This window comes from Pistacia vera, unplaced genomic scaffold (assembly GCF_008641045.1).
Source record: "Pistacia vera cultivar Batoury unplaced genomic scaffold, PisVer_v2 Contig294, whole genome shotgun sequence".
Taxonomy (NCBI): domain Eukaryota; kingdom Viridiplantae; phylum Streptophyta; class Magnoliopsida; order Sapindales; family Anacardiaceae; genus Pistacia; species Pistacia vera.
In genome coordinates, this window is record NW_022196106.1 from 375210 (window position 1) to 395629 (window position 20420).

Sequence of the window (20420 nt, forward strand, 5' to 3'; positions counted from 1 at the left end):
TTATGATAAATAGTAATTTATGATCTTCTTTATCCCAAATTACCATGGTTTAATATCAATTTAGGGGTGTGCAAAAAAACAAATATCCGATATCCGGTTCGTATCAATCTGATTTAAAAAAGTAAGATATCCAAAAATTGATTGGATCCATTTTGGAGTCTGATTTTCGAACTAGGATTACAAAGAAAACGGATATCTGAGTCCGATCCAGTTGTGTCCATACTACAAGTGTTAAGAGTTATTTTGGGATCTAGGTGTGAAAGAGGTAAAGTATGTGGATTGTTGAATAGATGACAACTTTGGGGATCAAAATGTAATAAATGATGATGTGGCAGGGGTACTAAGAATCATGAAATTTTAGGGGGGTAAATTGATAGTGTTCATGCAATTTCGGATAAAACCGGATCAAATGAATCAGATCGGATTCAGATCAGGTTTCACTCAGATTGAATTCAGAAAAAATGCAAAATCGGATCTGATATTTCCGGTGTTTGCACACCCCTAATCAAATTCTTCATGTTTTGGCTTTGAAATCGCTAAATTAATCATATCAATTTTTGTTTACGGGACAAAAATGTACATGCAACTCTTAATGTTATACTTTAGGATTCAAAGTGAGAACAGATGAGAAAGAAATAACAATGGAACCAAAGAAGCTTGAGAGCAAGGCAAATTATGGAATCAATAATCATTTCAAAAATGTATCCTTCCTTTTTACTCAATTGCTTTCTCTTTTCTACTTCAATTGCTTTATCCGTGAACTCTTGTCCTTTAATTGATTGTTCATTCATTAACCAACAAACAATCTTTATTCCATTTTCACATAAAGAAATTCTTAACCAGTAGTTATGGAAGAAAAGAAAACTTCTAAGGATGGAATCAACAAGCTTGAGAGCAGAGGTCAAAGGTTATTTTAAGGTATGTTGGTAGCAGAAAAATTTAATATTATTCTTAAGCTACAACATCAAAAATGTTTAATAAATGATTGTAAAATAATTAGATTTATCAAAGAATTTGAAAAGCTGGTCTAGTAGTTTTAAAATCAGATATTTTCAAACTTTATTTATACAGTTAGAAATTAGAATACAAGTACACCTATACATAATTTTTCAAACCAAAATGAACTTAAATAATCATTATAAATTAAAAAAAATATAAATTAACCATAGTTGTTGGCACCATCGATTTGCCAATCAATTTCTTTTTTATACTGAATCTTCCGAGTCTCTTTTTATTTACAGCAAATTCCTTTCTTATGGTTGGCTATTTCTCTATCAATACACATGAAATTTCTTTATTCCCATTCATGCTTAACAAATCTTACTCATAGTAGTTATGGAAGAAAGAATAACTTTTAAAGATGAATCAAGGAGCCTTGAGACAGAGGCAAAGGATGGATGTATTCTAAGAGATGAATTACATAACATTCACTTCTCTTCCTACATCTATTCCTCATTATTCATCCTCAATCTCTCATCAATCAGAAACACACAAAATCAAGAACATGGAAAGTTTACTTCAACTGTTGGTTCAATTGCCGGGAAACTTTTTAACTGCCTGTTTATGAACAGGTGTCGTCGGTATTGTTTCACTACAAAACAACATTGGAAAGTTGAAAAGGAAGCTAAGAAACTCAAGGCTACCAGAGGCACCATACAAGTGAGATTGATGCTGTGAAAGAAACAGAGAAATTATACCTGATGTCAAAAACTGGATATCAGAAGTTGATAATGTCTCTCAGATGCTGAAAAGTTTCTGGAAGATGAAGTCAAGCGAACAAAGGGTGCTTCAAAGGGTGGTGCACGATCTAGATATCGCACTTACCGGTTCAGCAAGGCGCAAAGCAGAGTAGTGGTGATCATTCAGCTCAAGAGATGGAAAATTCCAACTGGTCTCAGCCTGCTCCTCTCCTCAGGCTTATCTTTCGTAGTGGGTTTTCTGGAATTTTCGAATCCAGGAATCAATCAAGAATGAATTATGGAGGCCTGAAAGATGACAAGGTCAGCATAATCGGAATATGTGGATGGGGGGTGTGGGTAAGACCACACTGGTGAAAGAAATTGGCAAACATGCCAAAGAAGAAAAAATGTATGATTCAGTTGTTATGGTGGTTGTGTCCCAGACCCCAAGTATCGTGAATATTCAAAAAGAAATTGTTACAGGTTAGGTCTGACATCATTGTCAGATCCCTGAATCAGCAAGAGAAGTTTGCTTGGGAGGAGATTGCGAGGAGAAACGAATCCTCATAATATTGGACGTGTGGGAAGAATTCAATTGGAGGAGATCGGTATTCCTTTCGGGAAGGACCATGAGGTGTGTAAGATTGTGCTTACCTCTCGAAGCAAAAATGTGTGCGACCAATGGACTGTGACAAGACATCTATGTTTGGAACTTTGTCAAAACAGGAGTCTTGGCGCTATTCAAGGAGCTTGTTGGGATGGATGTTGAAAATTCTATTATAAGCCCAATAGCAGAGAGGTAGCAGTCGAATGTGATGGCCTGCCGATTGCAATTGTTACCATAGCAAGAGCGTTGAAGAACAAGGACAAGCATGGTGGATCGAGTGGACGACACACTCAAACGTCTACCCCAACAGACATCCCAGGGTTGCAAGGAAGTGTGATTTCATCTTTGGAGTTGAGTATTAAATATTGAGAGTGAGGATGCAAAATCATTATTCTCCTGTAGCTTATTTCCAGAAGGTTTCAAATCCCAATTGAAGTTTTAGTGAGATATGGAGCTGGTTTGATGTGGTTCAAAAATGTTGAGACAAGGAGGATGTTAGACACAGAACACATGCTATTGTAAGTACCCTTATCTCTTCTTTCTCTTGATCATGAAAAAGATGACTATGTGATGAGAATATGTTAAAATGCATGACGTTGTACGTGATGTTGCACATATAATAGCACCTAAGTAAACCAAATATTCTTGGTGAAAGCTGGCATTGGTTTGGAAGAGTGGCAGAAGAGATACATTTGAAAGTCTCACATGTTCTCATTGGTGTTCAAAAATATAAAGCTGTACTATGGGAGGAATGGCCAAAGTTGCAGTCTTTACTATTGCAAAAGAATTCAAATTGGTTCTCCCCAACAATTTCTTTCAAGGCATGAAAGATCTTAGAGTTCTAGACTTGAGTGAAACTCAATATGCCACTACCGAGTCACTGTCTTTGTTGCAAATCTTAGAACACTGTATCTAAATCATTGCGAATTGGGTGACTTATCTATCATTGGGCATCTAAGAAACCTAGAAATTCTTAGCCTTTGTCGTTCGAATATAGGGAGATACCCATCTCTTTTAGCCAATTAATTCATCTGAGCTATTAGATTTGAACAATGTGAAAGCTAGAGCGAATAGCATATGGCGTTATATCGTCTTTGAAATTAGAGGAGCTATATTTTTTGAGGTAGAGTTGGGATTTTGAAGGAGATGAGGGGATTCGAGAAGCAATGCCAAGCTTGAGTTACAATACTTGTCTAGACTAAACTAGCTTGAAATTTTTCCCAACCAGATCTTTTGCCTGATAATGACATGTTGTTCAAAGTTATCAAGCTTTACAATATATAGGTGGTCTGATTTTTCTTGGGACTTTTGGATATTACCATAAAAATATTCAAGAAAAATTATGATCTCAGCTGTGAGGTTATAATTCACGATTGGTTGATCTCTTAAGAATTTGATAATTGAAAAACAGAGGTTCTATATCTATGGTTTACAAACTCTTCTTGACTGGATACAGGTCTCAATGAGTTGAAAAGTTAAGAATGAGGATCAGCAAGTGAATATCTCCTAAATACTTGGAAGGGAATCGAACTATCATTCCAAAACTTAAGGAATAGTAATCGGAACCATCCCAACTTGGTTGAATATGTGATGGTGAACCCCCAATCCAGTCCTTAATAAGCTGAAAATTTTAGCTTGCAGAATTGTAAGCAGCTTTGCCCAAACATTGTTTCAAGTCATTTGTGTATATATTCGATTGTGAAGGCTATAGGTTGCAAATGGAGAAACAAAATGCTGCTCTCGTCATTAAAGCTATAGATTGAAGATCTACCAAAGATGACGCATTATGGAAGGGTGACACTCATCATAAACCTCTGCAACTTGAAGACAATAGTTTGTGGATGCGAAACTTAATAAACTTTTTCACCAGCTTTATTGCACAATCTTTTTGTTGGAAAAAATGGAGATAAGTCTTGCGACAATAGAGGAGCTCTTCATTTCGGATGAAGAAAGAAGAAGAGGAATATGAGGAAAATAGTATAGTACCCAGAGGAAGATCACACCACAACCTCCCAAGTTTGGGAAACTTGACTATAGAATAAGGGGTTGCTCTAAATTGAAAAACCTTTCACCCGTTCATAGTCAAAAGCTGGTGAAGCTTAAAGGCTTAATCTAGTTAGAGCTCAACACTACATGAAATAATCACAAATGAGGAGCATCAGCATCAGCAGCACAGGGATTGTGTTTCCTAGTTTGTCCTCCTTGTCTTGAAGGTCTAGATAACATTTCTTGTTTTAGCTCAGGTCATATTCTATGAATTCCCAGCTTTGGAGATCTTCAGATTTATAGATGTCGAAATATGAAGATCTTTAGTTATGGGAACCAATGACACCAAAGCTCAACAAAGTGTGATATATGAGAGAACGATGGATGGGTACCTTAACTCCACGTTGCAACAAATGTTCATAAAAGGGTATGTGAATTGATTGTCTAGTTAACAATTGAAAATATTTTCACTATTTGAAAAAAAGAATGAAACTTTAAATGCAAAATATTATTTTTTTATTTACACGATATGATTGATGCATAATTTGGAAAATAGAGCATTGATCAGAAAATATATGTTTTTAGACTATGTGAATATGAATTGATTCAAAACTTCAATTGGGTTTTAATCTTTGAAAATTATTTGTATTAAGTTGGTCAAATACATAAATTTATCTAAAAATCTAATTTGTTTTTGCAGGAGGAAAGAAGGCAAGAAGGCAACGCTTAGTCAACAATGTAAATGGTATGAATCAATTGATTAATAAAAAAGAACTTATAGATAAAAAAAAGGAAAATATAGGTAAATGTCTCTTTTTGTTTAAAAAAAATTGATGTTTTGCTTATTATTTGTTTGAATCACCAGAAGCAGTGAGAGATGATGATGATGATGATGATGAATGACGACGACGACGACGATGACGAAGATGATGACGAGACGATGAAGAGAGAAAGGAGAGAAAAGAGGGGGAGGAGGTAGGTAATTGATGATGGTATAAATCACATTTGTCTCGTCATTATTCTATTTGGGTTCTTAGTAATATTTTTTGTTGATGATGATGATGAAGCCTTAGTGTTCAATGCATAGATGCTTCCAAATTGGAAAATTTCGAGGGAGGGAAACAGACATTGATCAGAAAATAAATCTGAATTGCCATTGAAAACTTGAAATTGTGTTTTAATGCTTGAAAAGGGTTTGGTATCATAAACATAGTTCTTCTTAAATTATGTTTAATTGCACAAATATTTAATAAGTGAATCATCTTTAGTTGCTCAGATACATATATTATCTAAAAATCTGATTTGTTTGAGAAGGAAGAAAGAAGGCAACAGTTAGCCAACATGTAAATGGGATGAATCATGTTTGACTAATTCAATAACTTTTCTAAGTAAATGATTTTTAAGTAGAATATTATCATTATATAAAAATTTCATAGTAATTGAGTTGATGTTTCAATAACCAAGTTACAGTTTACATTGAACACAAAAAAGAGAAACAAGTTTCGTTTCAAATAACATTAATTATTTGTGCTAATTTGTTTGAATCAGAAGAAGACACAACTGATGATGAAGAAGAAGAAGAAGAAGGGTAGGTAATTAATGATGGTTAAAATTAAGATTAATGTCTATTTGATGCTTTAAATATTAATGCATAATTTATAGGGACTATAAGCAGATATTATTGAGGATGGGTTGTTGAGTTGTCTTAGTCAATATTTTATGCTCTCAAAACAAAAGGTGTTGGAATAAAAAACTATTCATATATAAGAATGAATGCTTTCAATAACCAAAAATCCTTGGAGAAGAGAAATGTTTTAAATGGCGTTTAATATAAAGAAATCAAATTAACCATAATTGGATGCAGGAAATGGAAAGAATGAAGACAAGGCGCAGAGAGCCAGATGGATTTCCTGAAAATACTTCAACTTAGAACTTGATTCTGCAATACCTACTGGTATGAATCATATTTACCAACCTGAATATTCATCAAAATTTTGTAAGATTAAAATGAAATAACTTAAAAAAAGTAATTTTTATTTTATAATATTGTTTTGTAGAGGAAGGACTACATTGAGAAAGTATAACGAGCAAAGCGCAAAAGGAGATGATGTTTAATTTCTATTTCTAAGCTATGCAAGACTTTGGGATGTTTATATAATAACTCATCAATTGTAGATAAATAAAGTAAGTTTGATTGTATAAATAGTATACTATTTGAACAAATATGGATGTAAATACTTTGAGTAATGCTAGCTTACTCACAATCCTACTAACAATCTTACAATCCTGGAAAATAAACGGCATATATCAGGTACCATACGCATAGTACCCGTACTATGCCATTATATTTATCAGGATAGTAAGATGGTTAGTAAGATTGTGAGTAAGCATAGTTTTATTGAGTACTTTTCTTTCTTCAACTGTTTGATTAATGATCATTTTATTATGATCCTCGCCTAGTCACAACATATTAGTTTGCTTAGATTCATGTCAGAAAATTGTAATGGAAGGTTCATGGGAAACAGAGTATCAAAGGTTGAACAAGAGATCAATCCAAATGGGATTTTACCAGCTTTATACCAGCTATGTCTCATCAATATCATAAACAGGTGGGGAATTTCAGTCTGGTAAGGTGGTAGCATAGGAGCTCTTACACCAAATTGTTTGTTGAACATAAGATGATAAATCAAACATTAAGAAAACATATTTGGTTGAAACTTTTCAAATTATCTACTCTTTGAGCACAAGTTAGTTAAAAATTTTAATTCATAAACTACCTATTTAATTTATTTGAAGATGGATGTTCAGGGGCGACCATTCTAGAAAAGAAAAATGATGAATGGAATTGACCCCTGATTGGATCAATTTCATTACATTTTTTAAGCATTTTTCATAGTACTATAAATACTTATAGTACATTGATTAATCTCACCCAGATTTAACTAAAACATTCTTCTTAACATTGTTTTGTGTGCTTTATTATTTTGCTAGAATCGCGATGTTAAAATAAATTTTTAAATTAAGGTCTGTACTGATATATTAAATAATATTTTAGTTTAGAAATCATGGGGTAAATTTGATATTAAAGACAAATTTATGGCGCAACTAGATATATCTTTGAAACCTAAGGGTCCATAAGAAAATAGTAAGACTCGGGGGTGTTTAATTTTCCCAACAAGCCCCTTACAAAACTCCACTGTTCTCCAGTAATCAAACAGCTTCTCTTTTTCCTCTCGCTCTCCTTCTCAATATTTCTTTTCCTCATTTGATCTACGATTTGTCAATTTCCGCCGTAATTCTTGAAGATTCGACTAGAACAGCTAGAAAATTTCATCTGCAAGCGACAATCGAGGCGCTGTATTATTTCCCGAAAGAACTGAAGAAGAATTTCTGTAGACGCCGCAGCGGAGGCAATGGAAGAACCTCAAACAAAGAGATGCTCCTGTCGCTTTTCTCGACCTCGCCTCTCGAGCAATAAGAGGAAAAAGGTAAGTTTCAATAATTCTTCTTCGTTGTGTTATGGTAATGCGAAACTACGACGCTGTAACGGTAGTGTTACCGGAATCCGAGGCTTGGAAATTTATTTTTTAAAAGATAAGTTACTGTACTGGAATGAGAAGTTTGGGACGGTGGCTTTCGCTACATTGCTAGATGGTAAAGTTACCGGGAGAACATAATGCCAGGACCATTATTTTTTTTTTTTTTTTTTTTTTTTTTTAAAGATAAGAAATTGGTGCAATTAGATTCTTTATGTTCAGAGTTAGGATACAGTGGTAGCGTTACCGAATGAATTGTTCATTTTTGTGGTAGTTGTTGGACTGTTATGAAAGTATTACTATGTGATGAGAAATAAAATCTAATAATCTGAATGAAGGTACATTTACGCGTCGTTTAAACATTTAACATGTCAATCTTGTCTTGTGTAATGTGTGTGATGAATCTGTGCTAGTATGCTGCTGTGTAGTTTAAAATTCACAAGTTATGATTGTTGATGTAAGTTGAGTGGGATTGGAGAGACTAAAATGAATGATTTTGCAGGATGACTAAGTTGCAGGAATGAAATTGAAGAGGATGAGCTGTTATGATCAGGATGCTCTAGAGGTAGTGTATTATTTGCATTATTCAAAGCATTTCATCATTCGAATTTGAAATCTGTTCTTTTATTTTGTCGATAAGAAAGTCTACCACTTAATCTTTCTTATGATTAGTTTAATTGAGTGTCATCATTGTATTTTCTGTGCATTATTTTTCTGTTGTGCTTTCGCAGCTTTTTTCATTGGTAGATCATGACGATCTGGTTCTGAAATAAGAACAAAAATGATATTGCTGTTAACAAGAGGACTGTTATAATGAAGTGGTTGGAGTGTGTTTGGGAGTGCTTCTAGCAGAAGCTTTAAGTTAATTTTTTTTTTTTTAATAAAAGCTGCTAAAAGGAGATTTTTCGCAAAGCAGTTACTGTGATTTAGATAAATCCTTTAATTGCATTTATAACAAATTAAGTGCTCTCTACCAAAGTTTGGCAAAGCACTTGCTCTGATTTTAGAGAAAATCTTTAATTGCATTTCTAACAAAATAAGTGCTCTCTACAAAGTATATACCAAAGCATTTCAAGTGCTTTTTTAATCCCAAAAAACGTTTTTGCTTGTTTAAGTCAATAATTATTAAATAGACATAAAAGCATTTGGCAATTTGATTTGAAAGTGTTTCTCACTCTGTCTCGTCAAAAGCGCTTACCCTTAATTTTTTTACCTGAATTCTTATTGACCTATGTATGAAGGAACAAAAAAGAGTTTTACCATTACACACTAATATTTATATATGTGTTATTGTATTATTTGTTTATATATTTATTTTGCAGGAAAGAGAATGATGATAAATATGTAGTGGATGCAGAGGGTGTTGGAATCAACAGTCATCCCCCCTGAAAATCAAGACGTCCTGATGTGCAGAAGGTGAGAGAAATGTCAGAAAATCTACAAGAACTGCTGTGATTGTTAGCAACTGGGAGAGATGCAAAACGTGCACCAATGCAAGCAACAATGAAGAGTCAGTTTGGGGTGTTGGAGGCTTATTTCTTTTAGAAGGGATAAATTCACTTGCTTTACACACTTGCTGTTGGAAATGTTTAGGGAAAATTAAGTTGCTTGTTTAGGATCAGATATTTCGATTTATTTATTTGATTTCAGTTAGGTATGGGCTGGGAACCTGGGCATAGCTACCTCAAGGTCCCAAATCCTGGAATATTTCCTGGTGTCTAGAGATTTCTTTTTCTTTTTGGTTGATACAAAAAATTCTTTAAATATCTACTTGTTCACTAATTCTACACGGGGTTACTTCCGTAACCAAAACCTGAGGCCAAGTACTATTATACACAAAAGGTTGCCCCATAACCTTTGACCCTTGGTTGAAACTAGGGTTTATACCACTTAGTTCAATCCTTGGGGTTAGGTTTCTAGTTGCTTACATTAAGTCTTTTGTAAGTTACATTATTAGGCGCTTGATTTGTTTAGTTTTCTACGATTATGGTTTTAATGCCATGTTTATCTATTCTACATACCAGGAAGAGACTCTCTGTACACAATGTTGTCAAGTTTGTAATTGTGATCCTATAAGTTGAGATGAATACTTATCCCGTCTTTTATATCTTTTCTATTTATAGCTAATAAAAAGGCAAAAGGAAGGAGAGGAGTAGAGGATGACCCAAGAAGAGATGCTTCTGGAAGCATCTCAAACAGTTAGGCTATAGTAGTACATGGTGTTGGAATGTGAACACTTTTTGGTAATTGATGAAGAAAGCCAATCAAGAGGAAAAGGCAAGTAGTAAGAAAAAGACAAACAGAAGAAAAATAAATTTAAGTTTTAGGCAAATTTCTAGTTTAAGAATTTGTAATTGAGAATAATTGTTTTCCTTTTCTATTGTGAGAGTGTATTAGGAAAGAAGAATTGGTTTCAGACTTTATTTAAGTTAAAAGGAATGATTTAAATTAGAGGAGTTCTATTAGGAATAGAATATGAATCCTAGTAAAATAAGAATGTCTTATTTTACCTATAAATAGGAGTTAGAACCAATTCAAGGTTATGAGATAGACAAGTAAAGAAAGAGAGAATGTGAGGATACATGAGTTTAATGTAAGGGATTCAGGGGTATTAAACACCATAGGAACAAGATGTTTAGCTGGAGAATTAGAGGATCAACAATCGCTCAGAATGAGGTTGATGGTGTGATGAAATACTTGTATCATATTCATATTATTATAGTGAAACCCTCTTATTCGTGGGTATAGGTAGTTTGCCATCACGTAAAATTCGTGTGCCTTTTATGTGTTAATATGTGTTGTCTTTAATTTTAATATTTTTTTAACTACTCTGATTTTCAACACATGGTATATAGTATCATCTCATGAATTTCTGGAAAATATTAATAATATGAAGTTATGGACGATTTCTTATGAGCTCAACTTTAATGGCGGAACTGTAATTTTGTGAGATAGGAACTTGAGGAACTTAGAACGTGTTTTCGCGAGGGAGGAAGAAGTTAAGAAAGAGCAAAGTGCAGAAAGATGTCTATAGTGGCCACAGATACGGTATTTGTCAAAGGATGGTAGCATTCTCTGATTGTTTATTGATCTGAGTTCTCTAGAAAAATGATCTCCAACTATAGATTGTACACCGTTGTCGATACTGAAAGCGTCTTATACTTATTCATAAATCTCTCGCACAGGTTATTCATATTTGGAAATCAGTAAAGGCGCATTAGATATTTCAACCACACCTACTCCTTAGTAACCATATCTAAGTGGTTGCAAGCTAATAATTTTTTGGTAAAATGCTGATGTATGTCAATATTCATATTGAAGGCTAATAAATTACGAATTCATCAGCCATCACAATGGTGTATATCAATGCATGTTTTACCCTTATATGTGTTGACCATTTTAATCTATAACTTGATTTGATGCATTTTTTTCCACTAAAACTAAAAATTGGTCACTTACCAAAATTTTCTTTTTGGAATCTAGAACTCAAAAAGTGTAGTCCATACTAATGTTCTGCTTTTTAAGTTCCTCCAATAATATAACAATTTTTAAATGATATTAATAAACATCAATGCCTTAAAAATTAACTCTTTCATTCTAGATTTGGCATGGGGATAGCATAAAACAATAAACACATGCATAACAAGATCTTAGAATGAGATATATTTGACTTGTCATCCTACCCTTGTGACTATTAAATTCCACTCACAAAATGTTTCTAACTACTATTACGGTAACTAAACAAAAATTTGTCAACCATTTGATGAAGATTTTTCTGTAAATCATCTCCAATCTAGGTATTATGTGGTAACTGGCTTATTAATTTTTTTCTTAATTTTTTAAAAATTACAAATCCAGAATAAACCCATCCAACGAAGCTAGTTTTGGGTGAGATTCAATATTAAGATCTCGGCATGTAGAACCTGACCAAACTAAATAACTAGATAATTGTAAGATAACTGAGATTTTTAAAAAAAAAATTATGCGACGTAAATACAACTTATTAATTTCTTTATACTTTTGTCACTCGAGAATGCGATCATTTTACATCTTAACCATATTCTAGCCTTCTGATGGTTAGTTCATACACATTCACGCAGAAACAATTTTCTAAAGGATCATCTCCAATCCAGGCAGCATATGGTAAACTTACTAGCTAATAAATTAATTCTTTTCCCTAAAATTAATTCTTTTTGCCTCCGAGACTGACCTTGTTTTCAATGAGATAAGCACTAAATGGTTATTTTGGTTATTTTTTTCTATCATCCCTACAAATAAATCAAGAGTACCAATTGAAACGAGCCAATAAATGTGTATTTTCTCTATCATAAGTTTCACAAAATATTGCCCATTTTTTTGTTGCATATGTTTGTTGTAGTTAATTGACTTGTAATTTAATTTGCTTCGTTTAAGTTGAGGAGAGATTGGAAGACGGTAGTTGACCGTTACATAATTTTTTACAAGTTCGTTAGTTCTTCAATTTTTTATAATCTTGAAAGCCATTTTTACAGATAAAAAAGTTATACCCTGTAAATTTCTTCAATAGCAAAAAGTTATCCTATTCTAATTTAATCAGAAAGACGTATCTTATGGAGATCATTGATTATACCCAGTAAATTTCGAACTATGAGGCCTCCATCTTGCAAACATAAATGAAGACTACAACAGTAACTTTCCAGGTCAATGTTTATGATAATACAGCCTGGGTTAGTCCTACACATTGGATATCCTCGGGCTGGGCTTGATAGATCGGGTCATTAATCATTACAGAAATGGGCTCACTGGCATTATGAGCCGAGTTATTAAGATTTTTTTCTTTTAAATTTCAAAATCAATTCATACCAATTAACCTGTTTTTCGAACTAGTTATTCATCGGTTTAGAACCGATTCAAGCACGAATTCGGTTTGGATTTTTGCTTGAACGGTTTTCGGTTTGATTCAAAAAATGACCAGTTCGGTTTGGTAACCAGTTTTGCATACCCCTGGACTATAAAGAGTATGAGTATCGAAGATATTTCTAATATAAATATTTCTTTCTTTAGTGGTTTGATGATATTTCTAATATAATATTTTCTTTCTTTAGTGGTTTATGCATGATCATTTTTGAGGATACTTACCATAGTCACAACATAGTTTGTTTAGATTATATAAAAAAATTGTAATGGAAAATTGAGGGAAACATAGAGCATGGAATTGTAGCAGAAAGAGATCAAATGCTATTAGAAAAAGCAGACAAGCTAAAGAGGTTTGAGACATCATTTCCATTATATTGTCTGTTGAATTTTGATTCATTAATTTTTCCAAGAACTAGCATGTATGATATACTAACTGTATACTTTTTGCTACATATCGGATTATTTAAGTTTCTTACTGAAAAATTAATTATATGTATCATAAAATATCCCTGAAGGTCCATAAGTAATTTATTGATAGAGTGAAGTGTCCAAGAGGGTAGGTGCAGAGTGAAAAGTGGGATTGTAATAAATAGGAAGAACATGCTGCAATAATTAGTGCTTGTAAATAATAAATGCCTGCAGCTTGACGCTCTTCTCTTAAATCACCTATCTCTTTTATCTTCTTATTTATGATTTGCCCAACGCTCCTATTAAGAACTCTAACTAATTTTTCTTTTTGTCCAACGGTCCTATTTACTCTCTCAGCTAACTTTCTTTTTGCCCAACGCTCCTATTTACTCTCTCAACTAACATTTTTCTTTGCCACGGCCAACGCTTTTATTTACTCTCTAACTAACTTTTCTTTCTTCGCTTCTCTTTATAAATAGAAACCAAATAAAATCTTTAAGGAAAAGTCTTTCACATATACATCAGATCAATATGTGTACCAGTCGTATCCACTAAATTAATACATAATAAATGTTTTGAAAATGAAACTTATGATATTACCAAGAGGGTTTTGCTATAGGGCTTTCAGGTATTCTGTAGAAGCACGCTTAAATTAATTGTGCGTATATATTGAAGACTTTTCCCTCCAATATTAAGGATGGTAGCTAGAATCTAATATGGTGATGCCTCAAGTATGATCTAATTAACTGATTTTTCTTGAAAACTCTCGCTTCTTGTTTGTACAGTACAGACGTATCATAAATTGAGTTTATGAATATTCCTAATTTGTTAGATTTGTCTGAACTATATATTATAACCTTATACAAATACAACTAGTTCAGTTTAAAGCATTTATTTTAGAGCGATTAATCTGGTAATCGATCTATAATTTAATGATCACAGGTTCCTGTCTGGAACAGCATTTTTTTTTTCCTAAATTAAGAGTTTGAAAACTTGAAATATTTATAGGAGAAATTTGCATGTAAAATTGTGATGGAATCTCAGTTTCTGTAATTAATAAAAGGATATTTTTATCAGGACCTTCACGAATGCCTTTCTTTAAGGTTAAATTCAGATAATTGTAGTGGAAATTCAGGAGAAACCATTCATGAAATGGTCAAAACAGAGTAAATTGCAGAGTCATCAAATTTGGAATATATATGGAAAGTGTAAAGATCAGAATTATTGAGTGTTATTGAATTATTATAATTATAATTTTCCATTTTGTGAATTCGATTATTGTATGTGGATTGTAATTTATACTGGGTTTGGAAAAGTTTTAATGGACTCAAATCTTCAACAATCCATAACCATAACATTGATAGACCTTGCCCAGCTAAATTGAACTTGGGTCTTCTCATTTCAAGATTTCTGTAAGCTTATCGGCTTACCCTTCCCGGTAAGGAAGAAGAATTAGCATATGATGACACACACATCACGAGGAATCATTAATTTCCTCACCATTTGTCACATTTAGTTTCTCGACTTAGTACGTACTTTAATTTTGTAACAAATTAACTATTAATTATTACTTTTTTATGTTATTGGGGTAATATTGGTGCTTACAACATACCTTTGTTAATTGTGAACATTATTTTATTTGGGTAATTTTAGGTTATTTATCAAAGTAACAGTGATACTGTCAATTTTTTATTTATTTTTTTAAAAAGAAAAAAGAAAAGAAAAGCTATCTTTTTGGACTGGAGTGCTCACATAGAAGAAGACTTATAAAGTGAGTCGTTCATGCATACTCTGTTAATCACTGAAACCTTGTGTTTTCTTTATCATTTCTCTTGTTGATTTTCTTTTAAAACACCATGGAGTTGCTTCTTCAGTTGTTGGGAGCATTACCGAAGCTGCTTGTTCGGCGCAGCAGGCCGTCACCTCGGTTACTTGTTTCACTACAACGACAACATTGGACGTTGGAAAACCAAGCTAAGAAACTTGCAGGTATCAGAGAGAGGGTACAGGAATATTGATGCTGCTGCAAGGATCTTGAAATTATTGAAACTGATGTGCAGAACTGGATGACCGAAGTTGATAAAATCTCTGCAGAAGCTGCAAAGTTTTTGGAAGATGAAGTCAATGCAAACAAGAGGTGTCTCAACGGGTGGTGTATTAATCCCAGATCCCGTTACAGATTCGTAAGGAGGCGAAAGACAAGAATGTTGCGATTTCTCAGCTCCTAGAAGATTGGAAAGTTGAGAAGAAGGTATCTCGTCCTGCTCCTCCTCAGGAATTATTTATCCGTCTGAGGTATTTTCTGGAACTTTCGAATCCAGAAAATCAATTATGAAGCAAATCTTGGAGGCCTTGGGAGATGACAACGTCAGTATCGTTGGAGTGTGTGGAATGGGCGGTGTGGGTAAGACCACGTTAGTGACAGAAATCGTCAAACAGGCAGGTGAAGATAAGCGATATGGTGTTGTAGTGATGACAACTGTGTCTCAAACCGTAAATATTATGAATATTCAGGGGAAATTGCTCGATGTGGGTTTCGAAAATTTCGGATCATCTGAATCAGCAAGAGCAAGTTTCCTTGGGAAAGAATCAAGAAGGAAGAAAAGATGCTTGTAATATTAGACGATGTTTGGAGAAGAATTGAGCTGATGAGATTGGAATTCTTTTGGAATGACCATGAGGTTGCAAGATTGTGCTCACCTCTCGAAGCAGAGATGTATGCGACGAAATGGATGCTCACCGATATTTACGGTTGCAACGTTATCAAAGAAGAATCTTGGGTCCTTTTAAGGAGAAAGCTGGAGCATGTGTTGACAACAGTGATTTAAACCCAATTGCAGGAGAGATAGCCGCTGATGTGGTGGTTTGCCGATTGCAGTTGTTACCATAGCAAGAGCTTTGAAGAATAAAAACAAGCATGTCTGGACTGACGTGGCACGACAACTCAAAACGTCTACCCAACAGACATCCCAGGGTTGCAAGGAAGTGTGATTTCCTCTTTGGAGTTGAGCATCAATATTATAGAGGTGACGATGCGAAATCATTGTTCTTCTTTTGTAGCTTATTTCCGAGGATTTCAGAATCTCAATTACAGTTTTAGTGGGGTATGGAGCGGTTAGGGTGGTTCAAAAATGTTGAGACAATGGAGGATGTTAGCACAGAGCACATGCTCTTGTAAGTACCCTTGCCTCTTCTTTTTCTTGATTCAGGAAAAATGACTATAATGGTGAAGAATATGTTAAAATGCATGATGTTGTACGTGATGTTGCACTATAATAGCACCTAAGTACAACCAAATATTCTTGGGAAAGCTGGCATTGTTTTAGAAGAGTGGCCTGAAAGAGATACATTTGAAAATCTCACATGTATCTCATTGATGTCAAATAATATTAAAGCTGTACCTAATGGGATTGAATGCCAAAGTTGCAATCTTTACTATTGCAAAAGAATCGTGAATTGGTTCTCCCTAACAATTTCTTTCAAGGCATGAAAGATCTTAGAGTTCTAGACTTGAGTGAAACTCAACTATTGCCACTGCCCGAGTCACTTTCTTTGCTTGCAATCTAAAACATTGTATCTTAATGGTTGCAGTGGGTGACTTATCTTCATTGGGCATCTAAGGAACCTAGAAATTCTTAGTCTTTGTGGTCTAATATTAGGGAGATACCTATCTCTTTTAGCCAATATATTCATTTGAGGCTATTAGATTTGAATCTCTGTCTAAAGCTAAAGCAATAGCACATGGTGTTATATCAGCTCTTTGTAAGTTAGAGGAGCTGTACATTTTCAAGTTTGTGCTTGGGATTTTGAAGGAGATGAGGGGATGGGAGAGGCAATGCCAAGTTTGCTGAGTACAATACTTGTCTAGACTAACTAGGTTGGAAATTTTTATCCAAACCAGGGTCTTTTACCGATAATAACATGCTGTTCAAAAAGTTATCGAACTTTGCAATAATAATAGGTGATCCAAAAGTTTTGCATGTGGAACACTTTTTTAAGATTATGAAAAAATACTCAAGGAAAATTATGATCTCAGGTGGTAAGGTTATGATTCACGATTGCTTGATTGCCTTAAGAACTTGATAATTGAAAAAACTGAGTTTCTATATATCATCGTTTGGAAAATATGTTTCGTGAACTATGGACAGAGGTCTAAATGAGTTGAAAGGTTTAAGATATGTGATCAGAATGTAATGTATCTCCTAATACATTGGAAGGGGCACATCGAATTTAACATTCAAAAACTTAGAGGAACTACAAATCGGGACCTTGCCAACTTGATTGAATATGGAAGAGTGACACTCAATACATAGACCTCTGCAACTGAATAGAATAAGTGTGCGAAGATGTCCAAAGTTAATTAAACTATTTTCTCCGTGTTATTGCGAAGTCTTATTAGTTTGGAAGAAATAAGATAACTGATTGCAAGAATTAGAGGAGATCTTCATTTTCGGGATGAAAGAAGAAGAGGATATGATGAAAAGGGTATAGTACCATGGAGGAAAGATCACACCACAACCTCCCCAAGTTTGGGAAACTTGACTCTATAAAATAAGGGTCGCTCTCTAATTGAAAAACCTTTTACCCGTCCATAGTCAAAAGACTGGTGAAGCTTAGAGCTCGCATAGTGGGATGCTCAAACACTTCATCGAACTTAACATTCAAAAACTTAGAGGAACTAAAAATCTGGAACCTTGCCAACTTGATTGAAATATGTCATGGTGAACACTCAACCCAGTCCTTCAATAAGCTAAAATCTTTAGATGTGGTTAAGTGCAACAGGTTGGCACACATTGTTCCAAGTCATTTGTTACAGAGGTTTCAAAATCTGGAAAATTTTGCAATAGATAATTGTAAATCAGTGGTATATATATTCAATTGTGAAGAGCTTAAGGTTGCAAATGGAGAAACAAAGCTGCTCTCATCATTAAAGAATCTACAATTGGAAAAACTGCCAGAGATGACGAAAATATGGAAGGGTGACACTCAATACATAAACCTCTGTAACTTGAAAAGAATAAGTATGAAAAGATGCCCAAAGTTAATTAAACTATTTTCTCCAGTGTTATTGCGAAGTCTTATTAGTTTGGAAGAAATAGAGATAATTGATTGCAAGAATTTAGAGGAGATCTTCATCTTCGGGATGAAAGAAGAAGAGGAATATGATGAAATGGGTATAGTACCATGGAGGAAAGATCACACCACAACCTCCCCAAGTTTGGGAAACTTGACTTCTATAAAATTAAGAGGTAGCTCTAAATTGAAAAACCTTTTTACCCCGTCCATAGTCAAAAGACTGGTGAAGCTTAGAAGCCTTTGGATAGTTGGATGCTCAACACTACATGAAATAATCACAAATGAGGAAGCATCAGCAATACAGAGGATTGTATTTCCTAGTTTGTCGTCTTTGCGCCTTCGACGTCTAGATAACATTGCTTGTTTTAGCTCAGGCTCATATTCTATTGAATTCCCAGCTTTGGAGTCTCTTTGGATTCGTGAATGTCCAAATATGAAGATCTTTGGTAATGGAGAACAACTGACACCAAAACTCAACAAAGTTATTATTGATTATCTTGGTAAAGAAGAAAGATGGATGGGTAACCTTCACTCCACGTTGCAACAATTGTTCATAGAACAGGTATGTGAATTGATTAGTTATACATAATAAACAGTTGTACATATTTTTACTATTTTAAAGAAAATGAAATATTAAATGCAAAATATATTATTTTTTCTTTTATTAGTGGATGATTGATGCATAATTTGGAAAATTTCAGGGGAAAACAGGCATCGATAAGAAAATATGTTTTTGAGCATTGATCAGAAAATATGTTTTTAGGCTATGTAAATATGAGTTGCTATTCAAAACTTGAAATTGTGTTTTAATGTTTGAAAATGATTTGGTATCATAATATATAAATTATGTTTAGTTGCACAAATACTTAATAAGTTTAATCAGATACATAAGTTATCTAAAAATCTGATTTGTTTTGCAGGAGGGAAGACGGAAACAATTAGTCAACAACGTAAATGGTATGAATCATGTTTGAGTTGATTTTTCATTAAAAAAAAAAAAAAAAAAGGAAAATATTTGGGTAAATGTCTCTTTTTGTTTTAAAAAAATTAATTGTTTGTGCTTATTATATTTTTTTTGAATCACAAGAAGACAGAGGTGGTGGTGGTGATGATGATAATGATGATGACAACGACGATGATGAAGAAGACGAGGTAGCTAGTTAATATTTTTTTTTTCAAAATATTTTTTTTTTCTTTTATCAATGGATGATTGATGCATAATTTGTAAAACAGAGCATTGATCAGAAAAATTGTTTTTAAAACTAATTGCCATTTAAAACTTCAAATTGTGTATTAATGTTTGAGAATGATTTTGTATCATAATATGTACTATCATCTTAAATTATCTTTAGCTGCATAAATACTTAATCTTACATAAAATTTCATAGTAATTTGAGTTGATGTTTCAATAACCAAGTTACAGTTTTACATTGAAATTTCACTTTCAAAAAATTTATTTACTTATAGTTGTAATTGCATCTTCGAATTTTTCTTCCTTTTGAAATCTAAATTAACATTAGGCAGAATTCTTAAAACAATACTTCTATTTTGTCTCATAATATAAAATAAAAAAGAACTTATAATAATATTAGGTAAATGTCTCTTTTTGTTTTTAAAAATTAATTGTTTGTACTTATTATTTTATTTGAATCACAAGAAGACAGTATTGTATGATGAAGAAGCAACAGAAGAAGAAGGAGAAGAAGAGGTAGGTAATTAATGATGGTTTAAATTAAAGAATAAGAAGCAAGAAGCAGAGAAGCCAGAAGGACTACCTGAAAATACTTCAACTGAGACTTGATTCTAGAATACCTACTGGTATGAATCATGTTTACAAACTGCAATATTTATCCAAATTTTGTATGATTAAAATGAAAATATTTCTTATTATTGCCAACTGGATTTTGTTAATATTGTTTTGTAGAGGAAGGCTAACACTGAGAAAGTATAAAGAGCAAAGTACAAAAGGAGATGATGTTTAATTTCTCCATTTGGGGATGTCTGTAAAACAACTCAATTCAATTGCAGATAAATAAAGAAAGTTTGATTGTTGTAAATAGTTATACTATTTGAACAATATTTGGATGTAAAATACTTATTTTTTCTTCGATTGTTTGATTCATGATCGTTTTATTAGGATCCTCACCATAATCACCACGTATATAGTTTGTTTAGATTCACGTGAGAAAATTGTAATGGAAGATTCATGGGAAGATAGAGCATGGAATGGTA

At 33.4% G+C, this 20420-nt stretch overlaps 1 protein-coding gene across 1 annotated transcript; it reads left to right on the forward strand.

Annotated features, from left to right (window-relative positions):
* Positions 1-18146: 18146 nt before the first annotated feature.
* On the forward strand, positions 18147-19352 carry LOC116135125 (zinc-regulated protein 8-like). The gene is made up of 3 exons (XM_031420830.1): positions 18147-18750; positions 19109-19145; positions 19276-19352. The coding sequence occupies exons 1-3, from the start codon at positions 18256-18258 to the stop codon at positions 19350-19352; spliced, it is 609 nt and encodes a 202-aa protein (XP_031276690.1). The 5' UTR covers positions 18147-18255.
* The last annotated feature ends 1068 nt before the right edge of the window (positions 19353-20420 follow it).